Genomic DNA, 27,975 nt, shown 5'->3' on the forward strand with positions numbered 1-27,975 from the left:
TCTCTAGATAGTCCTGCAGAGCAAACAGACCTGAGCTCAACTCCCCAGCCCAGCCTGCAAGGCTAGCCCTGCCTTGACCTTAATTATTACCTGGAGAATAATCTCTCCAAAGAACTAAAACCATAAACAGATCACAGAGAAGGATAATTTCAGACCTCCTCATGGTTCCAGAATTACCAGTTGTGTATCCATCACCATCTCATGCTATGTGTGGAAAACTAAGATCTTCAAGCAATCTTTGCTATTTAAGAACGCTTTTTCCTGCTCCTATTGGTGATTAAAGGCAAATTACAATTCTTCTACCAGTATTATGTGACCTCTGAGCCTCTCAATTATTTATTGGGAAATCTGAACTGCATATGAAGATTTTCTGGCACTGTCAGAGCATAAGTGAGCAAGAAGCTGAAAAACAGCTGGAATGTTGAAATAAATCCACATCAAGTGAATGGTAATCCACGTGGTGTTTATTGTAGATACAGTGAATTATGAGAGCAATTACAGCCCACTATTTATTTAAATGCATTTTCTAAAGAATATTAAATCATAGCAGCAAATCAGAGCCCCAGTTTGAGTTTTGCACGTTTCCTGGTTTGATTATACAAATATTTAAAGAGTGCAAAAGAACCCCAACTTTGCACTTGCCACCAAAATCTTCTACCTGGCAGGAAATCACTTGCAAATTACTGAGGATGAGAAATATTCAGGGAGGTTTGGGGGAGTGCAGGCTCTCCCCTGCAATGTGATGGCTTCAAACCCTCCTGCAGTATAGTGGAGCTCATTAAATTTGTTTAAAAGAAAGCAAGATGTTGTTAACTAGTGCTAACATCTATTCTGGGGGGTTGTTTGTTTGTTTGTGTGTTTGTTTGTTTTGGCCACAGAAACCCATACATTTTGCAAGAGAGGGGGGAAAAAAGTGAGGAAAGAAAATCCCAAAGGAGGCAAAGGTCAGCCCTGGGCTGCTGATGGGAAGAGGGATCACCCAGGGGGTTGATCTGGCTGTGTCACAGCCAGACCTGTGGAACCTGCAGCACTGCTCACAGCATTTGCTGAACACCTGAGAAGTCCCTTGGCCATGGTGACAGCACTGCTTCCTGCAGCAAAACCTGCCCCAACTTCTTCCTCCAGAGGATGGAAAGTGGCTCCTCTCGATGGAGCCACTGGTGCTGTGGGAACATGGACAGCCAAAAACTTGGGGAGGATCTGCAAAACCTCATCCAGCACCACCTCATGCACCGCTTCTCATCACCTCTCAGCTCACCAGCAGCTTTCTCTGCTTGGTGCTGACTTTGAGGAAGATGAGGAAGGACCTGGTGGTGCTGGAAGAAGATGGGACACCTTGAGCCACCAGCTGGGTGCTGGCTGCTGACCAGATGTTTACCTTCCCCTCCAGCACCCGGTCCCAGCACAGCTGGGAGAGTGACTTCATGACATCAGTGATGAGCAGTGCCATGGCTTCTCTCCCCATGGGAAATGTGCCCAAGAGCCAGTCTGAAGTGATTGAAGGGCTGGAAATTGCCTGCTGGAAATGTGGATGTCACTGAGGTCCAGCAATGAGTGCAGGGGAGCACCTGCATGCTTGTGCACACTTGTTGGCACGTTACAGGCTCTGAGCTGACTCTGAGACACGGTCTGAGAGAGGAGAGCACTTACTGCACTTCCCTTTCCCCTCCCAGCTGGGAACCAACTCAGCTTCTCCCTTCCTGCTCTCTGTTTATCCCTCCCAGCAGTGGCCGCACAGAAAAATCCCAAGGCTGCAAAAGAACTCCAGGAACATCTCACCCAGGACTGTGCTTCTCTGTCCTTGAAAGATGCTCATCAGATCTCTCCATAAGAACCTCCAGTAATGGAGAGTCCACCACCTTCCCAGGGTGGACAGCTGGCAAGAATTCTTCCCAGTGGCAAAGCCAAGGTGGTCTTGCCAGCCAGGCTGGCACCCTTCAGCATCTTGCAGTCTGTGCACTTGGGGACAGAGCTTGGCACTCTCATGACAGCTTGATTTGCTCCATGCTTGGCCTGTAAGCATAGTCCACATCCTTTTCAGATGAATCACTCCCCACTGCTGCTGTCAACCTTGAGCCTAACAGAGAAACCTTGTTGGTTTTTTTTTCCCTTGGTTGTTTCTAGCCAAGCGGTGACTCAGCTGTCAGAGGTGAATAACTCTTCATGTTTTGTCTGAACACTCATTAACCATCCAGAGCCATAAAAAGCAATTTTTCCACAGCTCTCCCTTCACAAGGCTGGATTTCAAAGCAAAAGGGCTGACCCGAGATTTAGTGGGAAATTCATATAGGTCCTCAATGGATCTGCAGAGCATAGAAACCTTACATGGTTCTGGGTAAAATGGCAGAGGGTTTTATCAGCAGTGATTGAGGGTCTGGGCAGAAGAGAGAGGCAGATGCTACCCACAGCACATAGCAAAACCTACAGTCACTGCATGGAAATCATTAACAACAGGAATCTGCTGGCCCAGGCATTTGCTTCACTCCCACACCTGCCCCGGGACCTGCTGCTGTTTTCATTTCTCTTCTTTTTTTTCATCTTCCTCTGAAATCTCAGCAGCAAGTATCTCCTCACCTTCTCTTGCTGTGGAAATCACACGAATAGTGACTGAATGATCAGAAGATTCTGAGAACATCTCTTCTCCCGGGCGGGTTTGTGCTCTGTGGGACGTGGCAGGAGATCTCTGGTGCACCGGTGATTTTGGTGGGGTTGGGCTGACACTGGAACCCTGCAATAAAAAGTAAGAAAGAGGCAAAAGCAACCTTAGCAATCCTTGCCCACTACCCCTAAGATGGCAAAGCTGGGCAGGTGTTCTGTGGTTCCATCTCAGGATCTCTGCACTGGGGTCTCAGCTTGATGCCAGAGATGCTCCCTGCAAGGGGGGCTGCTGGATCATATCCTGCACGTCTTGAGAAACATAGAGAGAGGAGCACAACAGAGCTTCCTCACATCTGCACCAACTCTTGTTTTGCTCCTGAAGCTTCTGGAGGGGCTGATCTTGGCCAAACATGGCACTAGTGCTGTTTTGAGGGAGCAGTCCCAGGCTGCTCTGTGCTCCTTTAGAGAGGAGCCTTAGAAGCGTGCCCCATGGATGTGCCATGGACAGGGATGTTAGCAGGGTCCTGCTCACCCATTAGTGGGATTAGTTCCCAATACATGCACCCTTCAGAAACTGGGTTTGTTTTCACTCATTCAGAGCCCTCAGTGCCACTGTTCACTGCTGCTGTTAACTGGTTATGGATTAATGTTAAATATCACATTGTTTGGAGCCTCTCATGCCTCTGTGGGACTGCAGAAATGCAGCTATGCTTGGCATCAGCCTGGTGTTTACCCAGCCTCAAGGCCACAGCATCCCCTATCTGCTCCTCTTTCCCCTCCCTCCCAACATCCAGATGTGATAAGTGTGCCTGGTTCCATGCTGAGATTAGTAACAAGGTCGGCAAGGAGACAAAATCTGCCTTACAAGTTTAGTTGTGCGGAAGAAAAAAAAAGGAAAAATAAAGGGACAGGGCCATTTTCCTTTTCAGCTGCTCATGGCAAAATGCAAGAGGGCTCATGCAGAGGTGGCAGGATGGCATTGCCTGCTGTGGGGACCTCTGCCCCAACCACCTGGGGTGAGCTTTGAAACATCAACTGGGCTGTGGGTGCTGGGAGCCCCTGCATTGATTAATTATGGGAGGCTATGTCTCCGCAGGATAGAAGAGACATTCATCTGTGGCTATAGCCTAGCTAGAAATTAGACCCAGGTAGGAAAAAAATTAATGTATTTCCCTTTTCTAGAGCAAAACAAACCCCTGTGGGACACTGGCGTTCCCCCAAAGGCCTGTGCAAGATGTTGGCTCACCCCTTGCTGTCTGCCCAAGCTTCGACAGACCCCAACATCCTGAGCTCAGTTCTTTAAGGCACCTTAACCCCTCCACAGCTGGTGAAGAGAGCACACTCGGCATCTAAGGAAGCAAAGGCACACTGCCAGGCTCCCCATGCTGACCTGTGTCTCCTGCATTGCCTTCAGCTCCTTCAGCCTCCAGCGGAGCCGCCCCAGTGGCCCCTGGCCCCCCATCCTCCCTGTGGCAGCCAGGGCAGCCTTGAACAGCTTTGGGGTGTCAGCTTTCTGGGGGATGATCAGTGGACCTCCGGGGCCTCCCTTCTCATCTTTGGGTTTGTCGTTGCTTTTCAGCATTTTCCTACAGCATGGAAAGGGAGAGGTGATGTCAGCCCAGGAACGCGTTCTATTAGCTGGATTTTGTAATGTAGAGAAACCAAGCGTTAAAAGGACAGGCATCTCTATGTGCCTTGGGGAGGACAGAATAACGAATCTAAGCAATGCTAAAACACTAAAACGGGTCTTTTCATAGGTTTTTAAAACGCAGGCACTTTGGCCATGCTCCACCCACTTCGAGAGGCGAATTTTGGCAGCCGGAGCCTCCCCCGGCAGCCGCGAGGTGTGGGTGCCCTCTGCCGAGGGACAGCAGCTCCAGCCCGGAGCGGGAGCCACCTCCGGGAGCGGGAGCGCAGCGCCTGCAGCAGGAGCTTTCCCAGGGCTTCACACCGAGAGAAAACTCCCCTGAGATTGCGAAACCCAGGCTCTGCTGGTTTTAAACCCCCACAGGTTAGAAAGCAGCACGCACTTGGCCTTCTTACGCAGCAGCTTCTGAGACTCCGGGTAATGCACCAAAATCTCGTTCAAGTCCTTCTTCTCCAAAATAAAAAGGTTGGCGAAGCCGTGGGCCACGACGTTTGCTGTGCGGCGATTTCCCCCTCCTGCTGCCAGCAAGCTGGGAGAGACAATGCAAGCCATCAACACCTCTGCTCACAGGCTCAGAATGTCAAATCTCCTTTACACACCTCCACCTCTCAGGGGACCCAGAGTTCAATTTTCACTCCTGATGGAACTTATCATGCACGATTTTAAAAGAATGATAAAGGGAGACCTTGCATGGAGTACTATGTAAAAATTATTTATTCAAGGATTAAATATTGCATTTTACACCAGTCTAGTGTCTGCTGGGCTGTGGGGAGGCAGCAGTATTGCTGTGTTACCAACTGGTACAGGGCTTTCCATTCCCATGGAAGGGGTGGATTAATGACTAGGAGGCTGTATTTGTGAAATACCTTTTCTGATCAATTTTCCCATTCCTCCATCCATATTCCTCTGTTTACTGTCATCAGCTCCCCAGGCAGATGACAACATGATGACAACAACAGCAGGAAAGCTGTAATTTGTGTCTCAGCCGCTGCCCAGCGTTCATGGCTCTCCGTCACAAAGATTTATTGGGATGCTGCTGATTCTTCCAGGTCCCACCCTCCTCCCCCAAACCCCACAGGCTGTATTTCCCCAGCTCCCTGAACATACTTCACTCACCTGATTTCCCCAAAGACAGATCCAGCTTTCAGAGTCACCAGCACGGATTTGCCGTCGGGTCCCCCCAGCACCTGCACTTGCCCGGCCTGGATGATGTACATCTCACGGCCTATTTCCCCCTGCAGGGAAAAGGGCAGCTGGCTGGGATGCTCAGAAACAGGGACACATCATGGATGCCCTATACAGCACCTTGCTGGAAATCCCCATGACCATGCTGCCCTCTCCAAGCTCCCAAAATATCTTGATGGTGCTCACTCCTGAGCATTCTCATCTCAGCACCCCAAAGACTCCAACAAGCTTTCCCCTGCTCTCCTGCTGTTCAGAGCTGCAGCAGAAGAGGTCAGTCTTTGTAAAGGCCAGCTGCAACCGAGGGTGCTTTTGCTCCAAATTCCCCCCCCCCGTGAGGTGTCCTGGCTTTCCCTAGTGCCCTGCACAGCCTGGCCATGACTCCCAAGCATCTCATCACCTTCTTGCACACGTAGTCGTTGGGCAGATAGACCACAGATCTGAGCCGCTTCAGCATGTCGAAGATCATCTGTCTGTCACAACCCTGAGCCCAAAGAGAGCCAAAACATGCCAGCATTAGTCTGTGCTGGCATGGAGGCTGTGCCAGCCAGGGGCTGTGCTGCAGAGGGTACCTGGAAAAGGGCCACTTTGCTCACGATGTTGTAGTTCACGTCGATGGCGATGTCCAGCCTCATCTTGTCTGGCAGCTGCACCAGCAGCTCGGACTCATCTGTGAGACAGAGCAGAAAAGTGGCTGCTTCCAACACTTGATCTGAGAGTGTGTCCTTCATGTGGCACTGGGAAAGCAGCCCATGTTCTGGTGGCAGAGGGCAGGAGCCAGCTTGCACAGAGGAGTCTCCTCCAGCCTCCTCCCAACCAGCAACCTGCAGGTCTAAATCTGAAGTGTGATGGAAAATCACCCTTTGCATTACCCCTGCCCTGATGGCTCTCAGAAACAGACCATGGAGCCCAAGTCAGCATTTTTCTTGTGCAGGAGGGTGGGCACAGAGGTTCTGCCTGATGACACACTGGTAGGGTGAGCTGGTGGCTTTGCTGCTGGACACACTGGCCAGTGGTGGACAGTCACTGTCCTCTCTCCAGGGCACATGGGACACTGGACTCAGTGTGCTGTGAGTGATGCCGAGTCACCAAAGTGCTGTGACCCGGTGGCAGTCTGTAAACTCGATAGGTGGACAAACAAGCCCCTATACTGAAGAATAAAATAAGCCACCCTCCACCCCAAAACTGCAGTGCTATTTGACAGTAACACTTCAGCTCTGCAGAGCAACCACGACAAAACATGAGATTCAAGTGGCTCGGAGTGGCTGGATCTCACCTAGCATGCCTTGGGAGTGCCATGTGTACTCATACCACGTCTTCACCCGGTTCTGAACAGTTCTGGGGATCTTGTAGAAGTTCATGTATTTGATGGTGCTGTCCATGCAGCTCCGATAGTAAGTCTGCCCTGCAGTAGCAGCACCGACCACATCTCTCATCTAAATGGAAGAGGTGGAGAAGAACTTTAAAGTTGTTGTCAGTTATCCATCAGCAGGTTTAACATGTAAGCCAAGCCCTAACAGCATCTATCAAATCCTTTTTGTCTTGCACCAACACTGAGCAGGTCTTCCCATGGGGAAAACAAACCCTGAGAAGCAAACCTGTGGATCAAACCCACCAAAAGCACCCCCCACCTGAGGCTGTAAATCCCCCTTGACTCCAACTCACCTGCCCTATCATGACAGAGAAAGCAAAGACGCCTGTGAAGTAGTTCAGCAGCTGGAAGACAATCTCAAACAGTGTCTTGGGGTCTGGCAGGCCCCCGATGGTGATGAGGGTTTTCACTGCCCAGTAGTAACAGCGGATGTAGCTGGGAGGAGAAGAGGAGAGGAGTAGGAGGTAGCTCTGGAGGCATTTCTGTTTCAGCCCTCAGCACTGAGCTCACAGCCTCCAGCCATGGCAAGCCAGAGCCTGCTGAGAGTAATTATGGATGACAAAGGGAAAAACTGAAGGGCTTCACACTCCCCACTACATCTGCAGGTGCTTCTGGAGGTGCTACAGGAGCAGGGGAACCAATGGTCCCTCCAGGAACCTCCACTTGGGAGACTCAGCTGCTCTGGTTACTCCTGTTTTCTGCTCCTCACAGCTCTGCTATAAACCAGCAACATATTTTCAGCAACATTTACACTTTCAGAAATCATCAAGGGAAAAAACATGTTTGTGAGCAAATTGCTGGCATGGGATTTAGGAGAAGCCTAGTGAATTCCTGATTCCCTGGTCTTGGGCATTCCCTTGGGTGTTTTGTTTCCACCTGAAGATGGACACAGATTTGTGTATCATACAAAATAACTCTCTAGCAGGAACATTAACACAGGTGTGGGCATTCAGCTTGTGAGCCAAGGACTCTGCCTGTGGCATCAATCACTGACAGCACAGGGACATTTAACACAGGTATTGCCATGGTGAGGGGAAGGGCTGGCCACTGTCCCCATCTCACACCCTGGCAGGTCTGAGGGGCCTGACACAGGGCACAGGGATACACGGTGTCCCTCCTCCATCCCAACCTGCCAGCAGTTAACACAGGCAGAAACAGGATTCATCCTTTGATCCTGGTTGACCAGGGAGCATTCCTTTGCTTCCCAGCACCAGGATCCCGCTTTTTCAGCCACTTCAACCTGCCACAGCTTTCCACCTCTGCCCAGCTACAGCCTCATCTTCTGTGTTATTGCACATCCCATCCCTCCTGTCCTTGTCACTCTCCCTGGCTCCACATCATCTCCTGGCACTCCCAACCCTTTGCTTCAGTGGCTTTTATGAATCCAGCTGCATCCTAACACCTCCCTTATTGCTCCAGCTCATTGCAGCAGGCTGTGCTAGTGAGACCCCCAGCCTTGGCTTGTACCTGTTTCCTTCCCCATCATAGACCCAGGTGGTGGAGCCCAGTCCTTCGTAGGCTGAGGCCCAGTAGTAGAGGCAGGAGTTCACGTGTAGGCTGTACAGTAAGTAGGCAGTGGTCCGAATCACTCTGCAGAAAAACCCAGGAGAGAGCAGGAGGGAAGATGATGTCTGCTGGAGAAAGATGTCAGGTCCCTCCCTGGTATCAGTAGCAGCCTTGAAATGGTGACCATACAGGTCCTGCCAATGCAGGAATCACAGAACACCCCAACCCTGCTGCTGCCTCCTGCAGCCCAGCAGCTCCAGAAGTGCCAAAAAAAGCAGTTTAACTGCTCATAGCTCTCCTTCACTGCCAGCACCCCTGTCCCCATGGGTTGGAGAGAGGTGATCCTACCCATGCAGGCTTTGGGACCCTGATGTCCCACCACATCAGCCAAAGTCCATGTCAGCCAGCCCAGGCACAGCAGGGAAATAAATCAGGGACCCAGAACAAGTGCAGAATGAGGTGAACCTTCCTCCCCAGTGGCAAACAGCAATTCTATGTTCCCTCCTTCCCCTTGTGCCCCTCACCTGTAGATGTATGCCTTGGTCAGGATGGCCTCCAGGCGGTTGTTGAACTCGAAGAAAGCCATGTACTGGAAGGAGAAGGAGAGCTGCATGTTCCAGGTTCCCTGTTGGGAGAGCCACCTCCCCATAACACCCCCCTGCCCCTCAATTCCCTCCTGCTGCCCCTCTGCAGCATGGACTGCCACAGACAGATTTGTCTCCATGCACAAGTGCCCTTGTAGTCAAAAACGTGAGTAGTTTAGGATCGAAATGAAGTGTTTGACCAACAGCCCTGCAAAGCCTTTGGGACAAAACTTCCCTCCATTTTATAATCCTCCTGTGATCATCGATGAGTCTGAGAAGCCATAGCTCACCCCAGCCAGCACAGGCCTCCTCCATGTCCACTGCAGCTGCTGTTCTGCCTGATTTTGTAAGCTCTGACTCACCTTCAGACATCGAGGGAAGCGCAGGAGAGGGTTGACACCCACTTTGAAGTAGAAGAAATCCAGGGGCAGGAGGCACAGCACATCCATCTGAAATCCACACAGGGAGAAACCTCTGTGGGGACCTGCAGGAGCACTGGGGTGGGGCTGCAAGCCACAGGGCAGATTAAAGATTCAGATGAATAAAGACAATTTTGACAAACCTTGAAGCGTTGTGATCGCAGGTAGTTCTCTTTCATGGCCTTTTTGGCAGTCTGGTGGGGAACAGGAAGGAGAGAGAGAGAGGAATATTGATTATTCCCTAGAGAAAGGAAAGCTAGAACCAACATGGTCATGCCTGGCTTTCCTCCTCTGCACCACAACAGGGAAGATGCTCCCTTTGTGCCTGGAAAGGGGAGAAGAGCAAGCAGAGAAGTCTTGGGACATCCAACATCATGTGTTGATTTTGCATCCCAGGAAAAGTGCCAGCACCACAAAAAAATCAGCATTTGCAGGGGAAGCTGCCTGTCTGAGCATCTGCAGGGCCATGGGAAGGCTTTACCCTCAAGGTGTGATTTTTCACAGTTCGTTTAATTGAATATGGAAATGAAGTCAAGGGCTTTTCTTATCTCAGGCATGTGATCTGTGTGTTCAGATTGCAATTGCTAATGCATCCTGCCTGGCGTGCTCCTGAAGATTAACCCCAGAGTTTGTTATGCTCAAGGTTGGCACCACAGGGCTGTGCCAGGGCAAGTCAGTGAGCACGTCACCACGGGCAGAACCACCCCATGGAGCAGCACCCTGCAGGCATCCCTGCCCAGGAACCACAGACCACACAGTTTCTGGATAGGATGGCATTGATTTTATAGGAAAAAATGGTGTGATATTATCTGTGATAATCATGACCAGATGCTCATGGTCTCTGAGAGTGGACAGAGCCCTGAAGGCCGTGGCCATGGTGAGAGAGCTTGGAGAGCTCAGTTCAGAGACCAGCAGCCCCCATGTCACTCAGGGTGATGGGGATGGGAGGTGCCCACAGCTGGTCCCCAGAGGTGGGATGCAGTGCCCTGCCACTCACAATGATGTCTCCCCCCTGCACAAACTGCAGCCGGGTCTGAAAGACAAGGATGTCCAGCAGATAAATGAGGTCACAGAGGTAGTCCACCAGCAGCCAGTAGTGGATGTTTGCTGGAGTCTGGTAGGGGAAAGCCCAGCGGACAGGGATCAACCAGCAATTCCAGTTCCAGGCCATGACAACGAAGAACAGCCACAGCACGTACATCAGATCTGCACACAGGGAACAGCAGCACGGTCAGCTGGGCAGACATCTCTCCTCCGTGTGAATCCTCTACACAGTGGAGTTTCCACTCCCTGACCTGTCCTCAGCACAACAGGAAAACCTGCAGGAAGTCTCTTGGTGACAGTGTTTAATTGCAGCTGGGCTCTAGCACAGAGTGAACACCCCTGCTCACAGAACACACCACACTTTATCAGAAAGATTCTTCTAACTTTGCTCATTTTCTGTATTTGCTTTTGCTCGGCTCCCACAACTGCAGCTTCCCTGGTTTTCTTTTTCCCCTCCAGCCATGATGAACTGGTGGTTGGCTGCCTGAGCCCAGAGGCTTCCAAAGGACTGAGGAATGTGACAGACTAAGGAAAGAGCTGGCCTTCTGTAGGGCGGCCACAAGGCGGTGGAATCTTCTCTTGTGATTTTAATTTTTTTGGGGAGTATCCACACCACAGGGAAAACAGAATGCCCAGTCATGCTCCTGACACCCATAGCTGGAAGTATTTAGGAAAGCCTGTGCCTTGCAGAGGAGTTTAGAATTCTGTGCTTTAGTGAAAACTAAGTTGCTCAGTTCTCCTCCCCTCCTCACCCTCCCTCCCCCAGTCCCACCAGCTTGCCCCCAGCCCCACGGCACAAGGCTGTGCTCCATCGCTCACTGGTGAGGGGGTCGATGCTGCTGGGGAACTGGTAGCTTCTCAGACGGTCCAGCCAGGGCCGGTGCTTGAATGTGCAGCACAACATCTCACAGTAGTGATCATCCCCCAAAGGTTTGTCCCCCTCCAGCTCCCCTCCTGGGGCAGGCACGAGTGCTGCTGCAGGTGCTGGCTTGGTGGGAGCTGGGAGAGACCACACAGTTATTTCAAAGGGCAGAAAAATCTTCTTACTGCAGATTTTTTTTAAGGTCTTTAAACTGTTGATATAACAGCTGCCTCTCAGAAAACACAGTGTGTATGGGGACCCACCAGGGGAACACTCCCAGCCCCACATGAACTCACATGCCACAGGGCTCTCGTCGTCCGAGGTGACATCGGGGTCAATCAGCTTCTCCTTCACCTTCTCAGTCCTCTCTTTGAAGAGCCTGACCAGCTCCTGGAGCCGGGTGTTGATGATGGTGCTGCTCAGGCTCGAGGCCGAACCGATGCGCTCAGGCAGGCTGTGGGGAGACCAGTGGGCACCTCATGAAGGTAGGGAAGCCCCAGGGCAGGTTCACGGCATGATACAAAACCTGGAATGGTTTGGGCTAGAAGCGACCTTAAAGCTTCTCTCATTCCAAGCTCTCTGCCATGGGCAGGGACACCTTCCACCAGACCAGGTTGCTGCAAGCCCCATCCAACCTGGCCTTGAACCATGACCCAGTCATGACCCATTATTTAACCTGCAGCATCTGAATTAGGATTTACCTGTGTTTATTTGGGTACTGTGTAGTGGGAAGAACACAAAGTGGCACGGCTCCCTCTCCCTTTGGTATCCCAGCACTTCTGGGATCTTTGCTGTTTCCACCCAAGCCTCAGGATGTGAACCCCTGGCTGATCCATAGCCCCTGGGCCCATTACTCACCTTTCCCTCTGCTCCTTGTCCCAGCCCAGCTCTTGGGTGGGGGATTGGCTCAGCAGCCCCCTGTCCAGAGCATCCTGTGGGAGCAGTCGCTTCCTCCTGCACACACAAACACAGCAAGCAAGGATCAGCTTGTCTCCTCTCCCTCCTCCCCCTCCTCCTTCTCCTAGATGTGACCTGTTTTCCATTCCCCTTCTCCTACTAGGGTCAGTTTCCCCTAATTTTTGACATTTTCTGTAGTAGATGGGAGTGAACCCTCCTGCTCCTTTCCTGCTAAAGCCCTGTTTCTACCTGAGCACCAGCAAGCCCTTGGCTCCTTGGACATGCAACCACCTGACCCGTTTTGCAGCTCAGTTTGGGTACCTGCAAGATGCACAGAGGGCAGGCATCCTCCTGTGCTTGCCCCCAGTGCCACATAGCTTCACATCACTGCACTTGAAGAGGCAGGCAAGGAAAGTGCAACGCCAGCAATACCTGCAAGTTGTGTCCTAACACAGCTGGGGGCTCCCTTTGGCACAGATGGGTTTCTCAGATGACTTCCTTACATGTGGGCAAGAAAGGTGTCAGAAGGGAAACTGACTATGAAGATAGCAGTCCCAGCAAAAATCTAGACTGGTTTGCAAACCTGCAGCCAAGCCCAGAACTTCAGCTGGGATGAAGAAATTGTCTCCTGCCACCACAACTGCTGATCCCGCTGGCCATAGCACAAAATGTCTCAGTGCTGTGTGTGCAGCAGGAGAAAGCAGGATGCTGAGGGAAGTCATCCTGACATCACAAATCTCCTAAAGAAAGCCAAATGCTGTGAACCCACCACCTTCAGTCCTGCTGGCTCTCAGGTGTGTCCTTGCTGGGAGGTGGAGCAGGTGAACAAGACTGATGAACCTTCATTTCCCCAGTGCCCAATGCAGGGGTGGAGGAAAACCTCAAACCCCTCTTTTAAAGCACTCTCAAATGTGGATGGAGGGGTTCCCAAAACATCAGTTTGGATAAATAGTCGTGCCAGGGTCTGTACTGTTGTTAGGACAACATCCATTGCCTCTCACCCATCTCCAGCTGCCCTTCCCCTGCCTCTGTCCCCTCAGGGCACCATGCTGCCCCACTGGGCTGTCCTCACCCCTGAGCAAGGCCAGATGACATCACCTCAGGCTGTCAGATGCACACACACCCTGCAGTGAGCAGCCAGCTGGGATGGAAGGCCCTGCCACGGCTGTGACCTTGCTGTGGTTTTGGTGCCCTTGGAATGCTGCAGCCAGAGGCCATGGGCACTGGGACATGTGGGATGCACAGGGTCCCTGCCCATATGGCATCAGCCAGAGCATCCTGGCATTCTCTGCAGGAGCTTGTGTCCAGGCTCCAGTTAGGTGTGTGGCTCATTTGCAATGAGTCTTTCATGACTCTGTCTAAACCATGTTAACTCAAATCCTTCACAGAGCCATATAGAAAATAACTCAAGACTGTGGCCAGTAGAAGGGATTTAGAGATAACTGGATGACTGCTCAATGCAGAGTTTTGTCTTCTTCCTCTGGAAACACCAGCAGGACATGAGCATTTTCTTTCTGGTCCAAAATAATTAATTTTTATTTCTTTATGTAGGAGAACAGGAGTTGCTTGCTTTTAAAAATACCCAGTGTTGTTTTGAGACACTCCCTGGAGACCCAGCAGAAGGGTTTATGTGCTCTCACAGATAACTGCAAATATGTTTAATGCTGTCAGTATTTTCACTGCAGGTATTTTACATGAAGTCTGCTGTCCCAGTTTAAATAGCTGTTCAACAGTCTTGATTGTGGACATTTTTGCCATTTTATTTGCTTTTCCAGAAGCTTGTTTACTAAAAGATCCAAACTATTAAGTAAGAATGACTACAGCACCTGGTTTTCAGCACAGAAAAAAATCCCACTTTAGCTTTCATTTTGAATCCTCTGCAAGAGTGAACCTCAAAAAAACCTAGTGCCACAACAGAAGAAAATCCATTGTCTTCTTCGAGCCTAAATTTTAAAGCTCAGTTTTAATCCTCCCTCTCTCTAAGCTTAGAATCACTGAATGATCTGGGTTGGAAGGGACTTTAACAGACATTTAGTCCAGCCCCCTGCCATGGGCAGGGACACCTTCCAATAGACAGGTAGCTCCAAGCCCCATCCAACCTAGCCTTGAACACTTTGAGGGATGGGGCTTCCAGCTCTCCTCTGAAAGCAGGAACCCAGGGGGAACATGCTGCAAACCCTTGTAGCAAAAGTACAAGGAGAAATTTGTTTATTTTTAAGATGAAGGATCATATCCAGCACCTAGACCCTCTGTGCTCTGAATTTGGGAACAGACACAGGTGGACAACAGACAAATAGGATTTGACTGTGGCCTGGGGATCAAGCCCATCTCCAGGAGGACACACAGACAGGGCTGTCCCTGTCCCACAAAACCTTTAAACAAAATTGTAACCATTGAATTAAAAATCACAGGCAAGAGGCAAGGCTTTGGCCATCTCCTCTGCTGCGCACCGGGGTGACATCTACTGCACACACATCCCTGTCCAAATCTGCTGGGAATGAGTGTCTCCGCACGGCTGTACAAACATTCCTGTCCCGGCAGGCTCAGGGGAGGCAGGGACCATCCATACCTGGGGGATGCTGCGCCGGGCACCGCCAGCAGGTTGGGAGCGCCGGCAGCCGGCACCGCTCCATGGGAACCGTGGATCTCCTCAGCACGGCCCGGGCTCTCCACGTCCTTGATCTCCACGGTGGGGTAACTACCTGCTCCGTGGGGAAGGACAATAATCGCGGGTGAGGGGGGCGCGGGGCCCCGCCTGCAGCCGGGGCTGCTCCCCAGACCCCGCGGCTGCCACGGAGCTGCCCCCGGGTCCTGCAGTGTTTGGGAAGGACTCTTCTTCTCCCTCCGTTCCCTTCTTGCCTGGCCCTCCTTTCTCCTAAGCATTTGGAGCACTTTGGGTTTGTTTTTTTTTTTCCAGTTTTTAACACTCTAAGGACTGCCATCTGCTCCCCTTCTGCCTGCCCAGCTCGCAGTGATTGCGGTTACTCCATCTGAGTGTTGAGGTCCCTTGGTTTGGAAAACAATGGAGATTAGGATTCCCAGCTGCAGGTGCTATGCAGGAACACAGGATTTCCAGGGTGTAGAGATTCTCCTGGTTCTTCTGAATGCAAACATATGGATTGTGACAGCTCTGAACCACCCAGTGTTTGCTTTTCATGCAGAATAAGGCACAGTTTAAATGAGCATTTATGGCTTTTTTCTTCTGCAGAGGTAATGACTGCTTCCTGCCACAGGCAAGGTTAGAAGCAGGAAGGTTGGACGTTTATGGTGGGTAAAGAAAGATGCCAGTTGTGCAAAGGAGAAATGACACTGAGGGCTACCTTGGTCAGACCCCACAGACACTCGGCTGTGAAGTGTGATGTCTTTTCTTAGCCATTTAACAAAATACAATCAGTTCCTGCAGGATTTCTTCTGTGGGAGGTTTTCACACATCTGAAAGACCCCATGCACCTCCTCCTGCTTCACCCTGATTTGAAGCTAGTGGAACAGAGTGTGACTTGATTAAATGCCTGAGAAAAGGCCTGTTTGGGTTGCAAAGTTAAAATCCTGTTGCATGTAAGGAAAAGCAGCGGAATTTGGCTTGCTGGTTAAAAACAAAGCAAAGCAAAGCTGCAGCAAAGGCAGAAAGCCATGAACAGCAAATCTCCACCTTCCTCTCTTAGTATGAGCAGGTTGTGCAAAAATGCTGGAGAGAAAACCGTGTGTGGTGATATGGCACCCTCTGCCTGCAGGTCCTTCAGGAGAGCTTTTCTGATCAGCTCTAAACACACAGCATTTGCAAACGCTCTCTAAGCTCAGCTAAAAAGGCACATAGTGATGAGGCAGAAGCAGACAAACACGTGGACTTTTGTTCCCCAGCCTCTGTGCTGCAACACGAAGCGTGCTTTTATTTTCTTTTTTTTAATTCTTCCCCCCCCCCCCCCAAACAAGAAAGCAACAAAAAGAAGCAACTACTCCAGGAATCCCCCCCGCTCTAACTACACAAGGCCATCAAAGCCAACATCTCTAATACCTAGTGGGGATTGCTCCTCAGTGCAAAAATTGGGGTTGACAACTCCAGCCTTTGGCGTGACAAGGACGGGGGAGCGGGCGGTGGCTCGGTAGCTGGGGACATTGGGCAGCTGCTCTAGAGCCCCGTGGCCGGGAGGGGAGGGGACCCTGCCGGCCAGCGGCTTCTCATGCACCAGCCGGTCTAGCTCGACGTCCCGGGCCCGCCTGGCCATGCTGCTAGGAGCCTGCTAGGTGCTTCAAGCAAAGGACAAGGCATCTGCAGCTGCAATAAAACACAGAGTGGTTTGAGACGGGGCGGCAGAAATGTGCGGGGGTTTGGGGCTGCTCGCGGGTGTTGGTGGCACACTGTGGGCCAGGTATTTCTGAGTCCGAGAGATTTTAGCCTGCTGGCAGCTGCTAACTTTTTCCCAAGGAAAAATTTCTCAAGAAAGCTTTTTCTCAAAACATACTTGACAAACAACTATCCTTTCTCAAAAAAAATCCTTCTCCAGGTGGTGTTTCACTGTTTTCTCTAGTTTAACCAATGGGATTAGAGAGGTGTCGTTCCTATTCACCAACCATGTTAAGTCTGTATTGGAACACCTTATAAAAGGTAGTAAGGTTTAAACAATAAAGCCTTTTTTCTATGCTCTTTGCCTTCTGAAATATTTGGAGTCTCTCATTTTCCTTTCATGTCCTACAATGACAGCACACAGCTGCAGTGGTGGACATCCTATCACGGGTTTTCCATGGAATCGTGGAAGGTTAAGGATTGGAAAGGACCTTAAAGGTCATGTCCCACGGGCAGAGACATCTCCCACTACTCCAGGTTGCTCAAGGCCTTATCTAACCTGGCCTTGCGCACTGCCAGGGTTGAGGCATCCACAACCTCCCTGGGCAATATATTCCAGTATCTCACTACCCTCACTGTGAAGAATTTCTTCCTAATAATCTAACCAAAATTCCTCCTCTTTCAATTTGTGCCCATTATTCCTTGTCATATCACTAGAGTTCCTGACAAATCAGCATTTTCTAGCATCACTGCCCCTCTGCAAAGGCTGCATGCAGAGAATCTCAGGGGTGAGGGCAAGCCATTCCCTGTGCGGCTTCCTGGTGACAGTGCAGTTCTGCCAGGATGTGCCTTTGCTCGGTCAGGCTGCAATGGGAACTCACCACCTAATTTTCATTACCAACCATTGCTTCCTAAAACATTCTATTAAAATGTGTTTTATGCCACTGGTTATTTCCCAAATGGAGATAAGTGGTAGAGAAAATACTTTTTATCCCTGTGCGTTCTCCAGCTGAAGGAAAAAACTCTTATATCACATCAGGGATTGCTTAATCAACAGGACTGAGCCTTGTGCATTCAGAGCCAGCTCCAGACAATGCCAATATTGCCATCGTGCTGTGCCCACAGGATGTTTTACCCCAGTGAAAAGCCCTGACTGCCCCTGCAGGCCCACACTGCAGAGAAATCAGCTGCCTGCTCCCTGACAGCAGGAAAGGAGAAGCACAATTCTCCCCCAACAGGCACTGCATCCCCTGCTTCACTTCATCCCAGTTTGGCATCGTACTCCTACAGGTTGTACCTTCAGCATCAGTTTCAGCAGCTTCAGCTGTCTCCTCTTCCACCTTGAAAATGGAAAAAAAAAAACCAAACCAACATTTTAAGGAGAAAAAGCCTGTTCTGTCAGTAAAAGAGCAGACTTGGAAGCTTGACTGGATATCCCATATCCCTCCTACCCACCAGACTCTCAGCTTGTTGTTCAGTGCCCACTTTGTAGGGTGAAAGGAGCCCTCCCTCCATCCACAGCTACTTCTGCTGCCCCAGCTCCGGGGATGGGGACATCTTGGTGGCAAACATGCCCAGTGCCCAGCCCAGTCTGCTCCTCCCAGGGCACTGCATGGCCTTGGAGAAGCTCTGAGCCCCCAACACTTGCAGGGCAGCAAGAGCTCACGGCAGACCTGAGCCCAAGCAGGGAGTGATGCTGTACCTGCACAAGAGCACCTGCACCTTCGAGATCTCTTATCTCAACTTCTTCCAGCTGCTCAACCCTGAGGGCCTCCTCAGCAAGGCAGGCTTCATCCACACCCTCATCAGCAGGGAGACACTGTGGCTGCAGCTGGGGTCTGGTAGAGAGAGGAAAAAATACTGCCTGGGACACCAAGTGAGAGGCACATAAATAAAACAGGGCATTGCATGTGCATAAGCAAGAGCTGTAGAGGCAGAAAGATCCAGGCAGAATGTTTCTCCTCCTGTGCATAATCATTTCTCATATAATTAAAATGGGCCAAATAAAAAGCTGAAAACTAATTTCCAGGCAAGGCTCTCCCACAAGCACTATCCAAATCCCACGTTTGCCTGTGCAAGACGCCACCAGGACACATAATTCTCATTTTCCTTCAGCAGCAAGCACAGACCTCAGCTCCCCCATTCTGACAAAGGGGCTCTCAAATAGATTTTATTGCTTTAATATAACTTCATAACTGAAATAAAAGTGCCTCAAATGTTACCCTGTGCATTTATCTCTTGATTTGCTCTTTCCTGGCAAGAAATGCAAAACGGGGATTTGGGAAAATGAGAAGAATTTTCAGACAGCTAAATGCATTAAAATATTTGTTTTGTTACTTTTAATAATTTCCCCCCCTTAATATTTAAAATTATGCTCCCTTCAAATGTGATCACAAATCTTTCCATCCTAAACTAGAAAACCTGTTAGTGTATCTCTCTTTTTCCCAGTAAACAAACACACTGAAGGATGGAGTAGCACAACTGAACCCCACAACTGAAGCTCAAGTTTCTGTAGTGAAGCTCCAGGAATAGATTTTGATGAAATACAAACATATGGGTTTGACACCGAGTAATCATGTGTTTTCAGCTTCCTGAAAATCTAGCTACTTTAGAGGAATTAACACAGAACTATATTGTAGCAGTAGGTAATAAATCCCTAAACGTTTCTCTCATGTGAAATCAGAGCAAAGTATTAATCTGAGCAGAAAGATACCTCCCAATACCATCTAGACCAAAGTCACCACCTTCCACAGCTGACAAGAACTCGCCTATTATTTTACAACAGGAAAAAATGCAAAATTATACCTACTTGTACGAAGCAGCATTTGCAGACACAACACATAATCCTTTCTCTACGTTCAGCTCTGTAACATTCCAAACAATCCCGAGTGCCCTGAATTAACGGGTATGGTTTAAATAAAATCTCCCGAGGCTGGGTGCTCCGATCTCCCGTGAAGGCGCAAGAGGGGCTGCGGTTGCTACGGGCGGCGGCGATGGAGCCCGTGTCACCAGGAGACACTCGCCTGTCACCAGGTGCCGCGTCAGCAGCGAGCCCTGGGCTGAGCCGGTTTGCCAGAGCATCCCTCCCGCGTCCCATCCCTCCCCAGCGCAGCCATCCCTGCCCAGCCGCCCGCCAGGCTGGGAGCTCTGCTCGGCCGTGGGTGTTTCAGCCTCTCCAGCCGGAGAACGCAGTGCAAACAAAAGCTGCGATCACGCTCATTTCCAACAAAGCCATAAAGGCGACGCGAGCCACTCACTCTGCACTCGCCTCATGCTCCTCCTCCTTCTTATCGTCCTCTTTCCTCTTTTCCTCTTTCTTCTTCTCCTTCTCTTTTTTCCTCTCCTTCTCTTTCTTCCTCTTCTCCTCCTTCTTCCTCTTCTCCTCCTTCTTCCTCGCCTCCTCCTTCCTCTCCTCTTCCTCTTTCTTCCTGTCCTCTATCTTCCTCTCCTCTTCCTCTTTTTTCCTCTCCTCCTCCTTCTTCTTCTCCTCCTCCTTTTTCCTCACCTCTTCATCCTTTTTCCTGTCCTCCTCCTTCTCTTGCTTCCTCTCCTCTTCCTCCTTTTTCCTGTCCTCCTCTTTTTTCCTCTCCTCTTCTTTTTTCCTCTCCTCTTCCTCCTCTTTCTTCCTCTCCTCTTCCTCTTTTTTCCTGTCCTCCTCCTCTTTCTTCCTCTCCTCTTCCTCTTTTTTCCTGTCCTCCTCCTCTTTCTTCCTCTCCTCTTCCTCCTCTTTCTTCCTCTCTTCTTCCTCTTTTTTCCTCTCCTCTTCCTCCTCTTTCTTCCTCTCTTCTTCCTCTTTTTTCCTTTCCTCTTCCTCCTCTTTCTTCCTCTCTTCTTCCTCTTTTTTCCTCTCTTCCTCCTCCTCCTCTTTCTTCTTCTCCTGCTCCTTATCCCCCTCCTCTTTTTCCTCTTCCCCCTTGGCAGTGTTTGGGGAGCACAAACAAAGCCTGGAAAGGAGAAAGTCATTAGGTAAAATCCATTGAGTTTGTGTGAGCCTCACACAAGGATCTCTGCAGAGCAGAGCAGAGAGCTCTGCTGAGCCAGTGTGGCTCAGGGCAGCCCTTGTCTGAGTGAAGCTGAGCACCGCCTGTGTGGGAGCGGGGAGCTGCTGTGCTCACCCAGCTGTGCTGGGCTCAGGGAGCATTTTAGGGGGCTCAGAAACCCTCTGTGACATGCATGGACCCCTCTCATCCCCCTGTTGCAACACAGGTCATTCCTGGCTCTGGACACACTGCCCAGCCCTTGAGGCCAAAATCTACTTACAGGAGCCTAAGCAGAGCCTCCCTCACTGTCCTTTGCAGGGCAGTGTAAGCATTGCCCTCATGGCTCTGCCACTGCCTGCCCTAACCCAAATCAAGACAGCAGAAGAAAAAGACATTTGATCAAGCACCTTTTGGACCCTACTGGGGGATACCCCCCTTCCTGGAAACAGGTACCTTGGCTGCCAGCGCTTGCAAGGATAGATGCCCAGGGACAGGCTTGTCCCCCCCCCATGGCCACCACACTGGTGACCGGAGAAAACACAGACCTGCCCATCAACAGCATCTCCCTTTCCCTACCTGTTTTCTTCTTCCTGAGGTTCCTCCTGTATTGTGGGAAGGTGGTGAGTGTCTGCCTCCAGCTCAGCCTTGTGAGCCCAGGCTGCCATCTCTTCATCAATCTGGTCATCATGGATCTCTTGCAGGATGAGATGGGTTTCCTCCTGTTCCCCAGGGGCTACGTGAACTGAAACAGGAATGGGGAAAGGGAGGTGATGAAGTGACAGAAGCATATTCTAAGGGGCCAGGGGTAGGGCCAGGGCAGATCCCAGGTTTTCTCTGCTTGATGGGGCACTGCTAAAACAGCTCTCAGCCTGCACAGAGCTGGGCAGCCCTGCTGCCCCTGAGCTCTGCTGAGCACATGCCTTGGGCCCCTTTGACAGAAGGGAGGAGAGAATTCACCATTTTGCTCCAAGTACAGCCAAAACCCCATGAAGGCCTTGAGCAACCTGCTCTAGTGGAAAATGCCCCTGCCCATAGCAGGGGGTTGGAACTGGTTTTGCTTTAAAGGCCCTTCCAACCCAAACCATTCTGTGATTCTATGGAAGCTGTAATCCTCTGCACACAGATGAGTGCTGGCTTCCCAGCACACGTAGCCAGCTCCACCAGCAGTGACCTAGCCCATCTCCAGGACACGTTTTGTCTCTCCTTGCAATCTGGGAAAGCCCAAAGCCTTTCCCCTTGTGAATCCCCAGTGAATGGCTGTCCTAGCACAGCCCAAGTCTTAACCCAACACAGAGCCCACATCACAACACTCGAGCACCGTGTCCTGTCCACTCTGAGCACTCTCCCAGGCAAGGAACACCCCACAGCCCTTGTCACTTCCCAGCGTCACGGGCAAAACCCAGGGCAGGTTACTGGGAGCTGTAGGCCAGCTGCAGAGCGAGGAGTCTGACCTGTGATGAGCCCTCTCCATGTCCCAGGGGTACCCATCCTACCACGTCAGGCTCACAGCAGAGAAACAGGAGGAGGAAGCACATCCGCTCACTGTAAAACCAGTTTATTTTGAGGTCTGCCTGAGCAAAATGTACATGTCCACAGCAAAGCCAATAGGAAACGTGCAAACTGAACTACAGAAAGGCAGGAAACCCATGCAGAGTCATGTCTGTGGCTTATTTACCCACCCCATGGTGTCTTCAGTGCCTTTAGCCCACTCCCTCTGGATCTCCATTAATTAAAACATGGGACAGCAATCAGGGAAATGGATTTTAAAGTACACCATGACTTTTGGATACATTATATGAAAATGAGGTAAATACTAAAACTGTGTCCTGGTACAAGCAAGATTCATTATAAACACAGGGGATGGATCTCAGGGTGGTCTCTTGGCTCACAACTCATTGTTACAGTTGCCTGGATGGTCCTAAAGAGACGCAACAGTGGGAGATCTTAACCTGGCCTGTCAATACATCAGGGGGCTTATCCAAAATATGGAAAAAGACTTTTTACCAAGGTCTGTAAGGACAAGGGGCAACAGCTTTAAACTGAAAGAGAGGACATTCATATTGGACATTAGGAAGGAATAGTGTACTGTGGTTGCCCCATCCCTGGAAGTGTTCAAGGCCAGGTTGGACGGGGCCTGGAACAACCTCGTCCAATGGACAGTGTCCCTGCCCAGGACAGGGAAGTTGGACCAGATCATCTTCAAAGGTCCCTCACAACCCAAACCAGTCTCCTATTCCCAGGTCTGTATCCAAAACCTGGGGCGTAGGGGCTCCCACCCCCCAGAGCCCAGTGTGCCTGCCTGCAACCTCTGGGCTGGAGACAGCCCCTGTAATCCCCTCCCTGCTGGGACATTCCTGCTGCTGCAGTTAGTGCTGCATCCATGGAGCTGTGAGCTTCAGGAGGGAGCAGCCATAGCTGGGGATAAGGAGAGTTTGGGTAAGTCCTCTTAGAAGAAGAGCCTGGGCTGATATGTTTAACCATTAACTCTTACCTATTCACCTAGACATTAACCAGATTTGCTGCTGCAAATCAGAGCCCTTTCCACTTGCTGGGAGGAAACACTCAAGTCATGGAAGAAAAGCAACAAGGAGCTGACAAGAGCTTCAAGAGGTTTATAACATTACGCCTCAGAGGCAGAAGTTGACTCAAAGAAGCCCGGGGATTTCAGCTGGGGGTCTCGGGATGAGTATTCAGATGTTGTGGGGGCATTGAGAGGGGCAGGAGTGTTGGGAGACTGCAGCGAGAGGCTTTCTGCCACTGAGGTGTCCTGAGTGATGCTTTTCTACCACCCTGTAAATTACATCTCCCACCTCATAGACCTCATCCTGCAATACCAGTAGCTCCAATTCCCAGAGCAAAGAGGGAGCCAAGTGGGACAGCCCTGGGACTGGGTCCTTGTGCTAGCCTTGGGTCCCCACTGCCCCAGCTGGGAAGGAGCTAGAGACCATCTGCAGATTCCCCTTTGCTTTTCCTCCCCAGCTGTGCTTTCTCCTCAGGTTGGTCTCATTTGGGTGTGGGAAGGGCGGGTTTGCCAGGTCTTCGTTTTCCGTTTGTTTCAGAGGCGCTAAGCCCCTTTGCCCCCTGAAACAAAAGGAGAAGGAAAACATTAATGAGTGTGCTGGCAGTTTGGTGCTAGGGCAGGTCTCTTGTTTGACCACATTGTTCCTTTCCTTGGGCAGTTAAGTGACCTGGAGATGCCTGAAGGCACCAAAGCCGGCTGGGCACCGAGGCTGTGCTCACCCAGCACAAGCAGCAGCATCCCTGGCTTTGCCTCTTTCCGAGGTCCATGGCAGCACACAGGCCTCCAGTCTGTACAAGCACATGGAAAAATGCCTTCCCCCAGGATTTGCCTCTCTGAGGTTCTGCCAAGGGGCTGTTGGCCTGCGGGAGCAACTTCCCAGCATATCCCTGGGGGTGTGCATTTTCCATGTACCTTAACAGGTCCCTGCTCCCATCAGTAGCTCCCACAGCCCAACCAGCCACTCCTTTCAAGGACAGAACTTGCACAGAGGTGTGTAACCCTGCCCAGACCATCCACAGAGGCAGCTGTGGCTCTGCATTTTGGCCAGCATCCCCCAAAGTGGCTGCAGTGGGGAGCCAAGCCAAGCCCCACTGCAGAGCTGGTGCTTGATCCCCTCCACAGGCACGCAGCACTGTGAACCCTGCAGGTTTTCCCACAACCATGCAGATTCCATTCTAAGACATCTAATCCCAGCATTTTGTGTTCCTGGGGCACCTTCCTAGATATCTCACACCAGGCTTGGCGAACACCAAAGGAGGGAAAGAAAGCAGCAGGTTTGAATTACATTGTAATTATTTGATCAAATCCCTCCAGCTCCAGCACAGCTCAGGACAGACCTTGATATCAGCACTAACCTCAAAACCCAGGACCTGAGGATGTGGGATGCTGCACTTGGAGACTCCCTCAGCTGGAGTTTTACCAAGTCCATGCCACAGCTCTGCAACAGCTCCCTCTTCTCAAGTGTCAACAACCTCCCATGACTTCCCTCGGGGATTCCAGGGTCTCCCCTAGCTGGCACCCAGGGCAGACCAGGTGACAAAAGATGCCAATGATCCCTCTTCCCAGTAACCAAAGCCAATAACAAGCTTGGCAGTCAAACTATCATGAAGAAATGGAGCCATCACTTACTTTGTTCCACAGGACTCGAGGTTGCTGTGGCCACTCCCTGGCAAGAGGAGAAGGGAACCATGAGACATTGCTCATTTTCAGTAACCCTTAATTTTTTTCCTCAACACCCGACTTTCAGTAAAGGTGGCCCTTTTACCCTAAATACACCATTTTTGTGGCAAGTTGGATGGCTTGGCCACGGGCATAAACATCCCCACACCCAATGGTACAGGGCAGGAGCATGTAAGTGAGTTTGCCTGGGGGCCAGGGAAGGAAAGGAGAGCTGTGTAAAGCTGCTGCTGCTTCTCCTTAGAGCTGGGACCACACCTGCACGAGGTGCCAGAGCCTGGACACCAGCCAGTGCTGCACAGAAAGGCAGGGAAACAGTAAAGAAAGCACATGCTATGGGATCTCTTGCTGCTTAGAAGCCAAACACTGGCTTGCATCAGCTAAGCAGGTCATGGGGACTTGTTCTCTTGACAGAACTTGGTGACAGCCCAAACCACAGCAGGTTCCCGCACTGTTCGAGTGGTATCTGCATGGCAGGGGATGCCCTGCCCGTCAGGAGTGTGGTGTTCCCGTGCTCTTTCCCAACCATCAGACAGCATACCTGTGTGTCCTGCTTCTCCCTGGTCACCGGCTGTGGCATCACCTTCTCCAGCCCCTGCACAAACCAGCTGAACATCCTGGAGACAAGAAACCACAGTTCGAACTGGCGGCCAGAGCCTTTGTCCCGCATCAGCCGTGCCTCTGGCCACCAGAGGCCGGCAGAAGGTGCCGCTGGGGTTACCTGCCACCATCCACAGCCACGGACTGAGGGCTGAGCGCCGTCACCGGTTCCGGCTGCCCCTTGGCTGATGCTGCTGCCTTCTCTGCCGCTGGGGTGCTCTCTGAACCGCTGGATTTTGGCTTCGCCGGGGTTTTAGTCCCTTTTGTGCCTGCTCAGATTTATTCGAAACAAGTAGGGGGATAGACAGTGGAGCAGTCATAATTTGTTGGGAAGTGAACCAGGGCAGGAAGGGTCAGCTCCCGCAGAGGGACCGGCAGCCTGCCTGGGACGAGGACATGGGCAGCATGGGGACAGAGGCGGTGTAAGGGCTGTGCCGTGACGGCGGGACCTGCGTCCCCACCCCTCCCGGCACAGTGGGAATCCTGGGCACGGACACGAGGGCAGAGCCAGCGCTGCCCGCAGCCGGGCCCTCAGGGGACGGGGATGGGATCGCTCACCTTCCGCCGCGCCTTCGCTCTTCTCCTTCGGCTCTGTCTGCAGAGGGACACAGGGACGGATGGACGCGGCAAAGCACTGCCCGCGGCCCCAGGCCAGCCCAGGTGGACATGCCCCCACCGCAAGAGGACCCACATGCTCAGCCCCACACACCACCCGCTGTGGTTTCAGCCTCACCGCCGTGACAACAAGCATTTAACCCAGACACCAGCGCTGCTGACATCGGCAGGACAGTCCCAAATGAAGGGTCCTCCCTGCATCAGGGTTGAGGAGCACCGGGACAGCGCCCGGAGGTCTCTTTTTGCTCTGCTGAATTCCCCTGGGATTTTCCTCCCCAAGGTCCCACATGGGGCGTGCAGGAGGATGAATGCATGGAGCTTGCCCCACTCTCATCTCTACCCGGTAGCCCCCAGTTTTCCCGAGCTGGCCAGTGCTCACCTCCGGCTTTTTCATCCCCTCTGGCTGAGGCAAAATCCTCTCGAAGCCCTGTGACAGCCAGCTGAGCACCCGGTTTCCTGCCCTGCGGGGAGAGCGCGGCGCTCGGGGAGCTCATCCTGCGCCCTCCTGCCCTCCCGCACCTCCCCAGCCCCCCTGGGCACTCACCACTGCTGCGGGGAGGTCTCCTGTTCACCCTCGGAGACGTCCTCCTCGGGATCGAAGGGAGTTATCTCTGCAAGGAGAGCACTGCTGTGGGCATGGGGAATCTGAACTGCTGGGAGTTTTATGTCCCCCCATCAGGCAGCACAAGGGGACAATAGTGCCGGCATCAGCAGCAGGGGAGGTGGGATGTGGGAGTCCCAGGATGCTGCAAACTACAGACGCCCAGCTCTCCTTACCCAGACCATCGTCATCCTCATCCCCAAGGACCTGGACCTCTGTCTGAAAAGCCAAAGTGATTGTCTGAAAACCTGACAGCCCAAGGGAGGGATCATCCCACCGTGTGGGGAGGGAAACCTGCCCCTTCCCCAGGGATAGATGAAGGTAGAAACCCATGCCAGGGCAGGTTTAGTGCTCCCAGTTAGCACCGGGAGAGTGATAAGAAGGAAAAAAGAAAAGGTAAAAACAGGTAGAAGCTCAAATACACCAAACCATTTCCCAAATCCGTCTCCTACCTCATCAGCAATGTCGACGCTTGTCTCGAAGCTCTTCCCGAGTGCCTGCAGCCCTGGGGCTGGGGCTGGCTGGGGAATCACCTTCTCCAGCCCATAGGAGAGCCAGGAGAGCACACTACTCCCCACACTGCCAGGGAAGGGTGTGAGTCAAGCTGGGAATGCCACCCAAGGCATCCAGCCTCCAACAAAAAGTAAAATCCCAAGCAAATCGTGTCGCACGAAGGGTGCAGGAGCCATACCTGTCAAACACAGAACTTGAGTCCTCAGAGACCACAAAGGTCACTTTCTTTTCCTTTTCTTCAATGGCAGCAGTGGGAAAATAAGGCAAGCTCCTATCACCACTCTGGCAGCCCCCAGGAGGCCAGGCAGGAGTGGGACAGGCAGGTCAAAGAACACTGATGTGCAGCCTGAGCCTTACCCTCAGTGCGTGCCTGGTCAGCAGCATCTGTGGGGCCAACAGCCTTTCCTGTTGGTGCCTTCAGGGCAAAAGGCAGAAGGTGTCAAAGAATGAGGCACAGGTGGCACTGTCCCTGTTCAAAGGTGGCTGCAAACCCCAGGGACTCCCCGTCCTCCTGCTGCTTCCCAGCAGCTCAGAGTAGGAAAGCATCCAGCCCCCCACCCTCCTGGGGATGCTGTGGAGCATCCCTGGGTGCCGCAGTGCTGGGGGTGGGCGCAGAGGCACCAGGCACCTCTCATCATGCCCATGGTGTCCCATCACCCCCCAAGCTGGCCCCCTGCTGACCTTAGCCGGCTCCAGCTCCTGCACAGGCGTCTCCTCTGTCACACGGGGCACCGGGGGCTGGGGGACCACCCGGTCAATCCAGCCCATCATCCCGCTGGCTGCGGGCAGTGCCGAGGGGTCTCCAGCTGGCCAAGAGCCCAGCAGCAGGGGTGCACAGTGCCCAGGGAGTACCAGCTGCACCAGCTGTTCACACTGTCTCCTGAGCAGCCCAAAAAGGTCCTGGGTGTCCTTCTGTTTCCACGTCCTGGTTGGGAAACATGGCACTGCAGCACAGCCAGAGCAAACCCAGCTCAACTCCTCATCCCTCAACGCTATTGTGAGCTCTATTTTATTCTCACCATCACAGTTAAACTTGCTTTTCCTAAAGGTAGCACCTCATTCAGATATTTTATT

At 51.8% G+C, this 27,975-nt stretch overlaps 1 protein-coding gene across 1 annotated transcript; it reads right to left on the minus strand.

Moving 5' to 3' along the window:
* Positions 1-2,334: 2,334 nt before the first annotated feature.
* On the minus strand, positions 2,335-27,672 carry CNGB1 (cyclic nucleotide gated channel subunit beta 1). Its single transcript, XM_066194886.1, has 33 exons — positions 27,583-27,672; positions 27,259-27,316; positions 27,080-27,137; positions 26,841-26,967; positions 26,565-26,607; positions 26,332-26,398; positions 26,167-26,248; positions 25,731-25,767; positions 25,294-25,441; positions 25,114-25,189; positions 24,525-24,561; positions 20,951-21,116; positions 19,652-20,338; positions 18,097-18,232; positions 17,654-17,734; positions 16,125-16,350; positions 14,682-14,814; positions 12,074-12,169; positions 11,512-11,669; positions 11,173-11,352; positions 10,307-10,515; positions 9,453-9,503; positions 9,253-9,339; positions 8,831-8,895; positions 8,268-8,390; positions 7,094-7,235; positions 6,705-6,864; positions 6,001-6,098; positions 5,829-5,912; positions 5,363-5,481; positions 4,629-4,775; positions 3,989-4,184; positions 2,335-2,728 (listed from the first exon to the last, which is right to left on the minus strand). Exons 1-33 carry the CDS (start codon positions 27,670-27,672, stop codon positions 2,516-2,518), a joined length of 4,380 nt encoding a protein of 1,459 aa, XP_066050983.1. The 3' UTR covers positions 2,335-2,515.
* Between the last annotated feature and the right edge of the window lie 303 nt (positions 27,673-27,975).

Source organism: Chamaea fasciata, unplaced genomic scaffold (assembly GCF_029207755.1).
Source record: "Chamaea fasciata isolate MVZ Bird 193981 ecotype frontalis unplaced genomic scaffold, bChaFas1.0.hap1 SCAF_12, whole genome shotgun sequence".
Classification (NCBI taxonomy): Eukaryota; Metazoa; Chordata; class Aves; order Passeriformes; family Sylviidae; genus Chamaea; species Chamaea fasciata.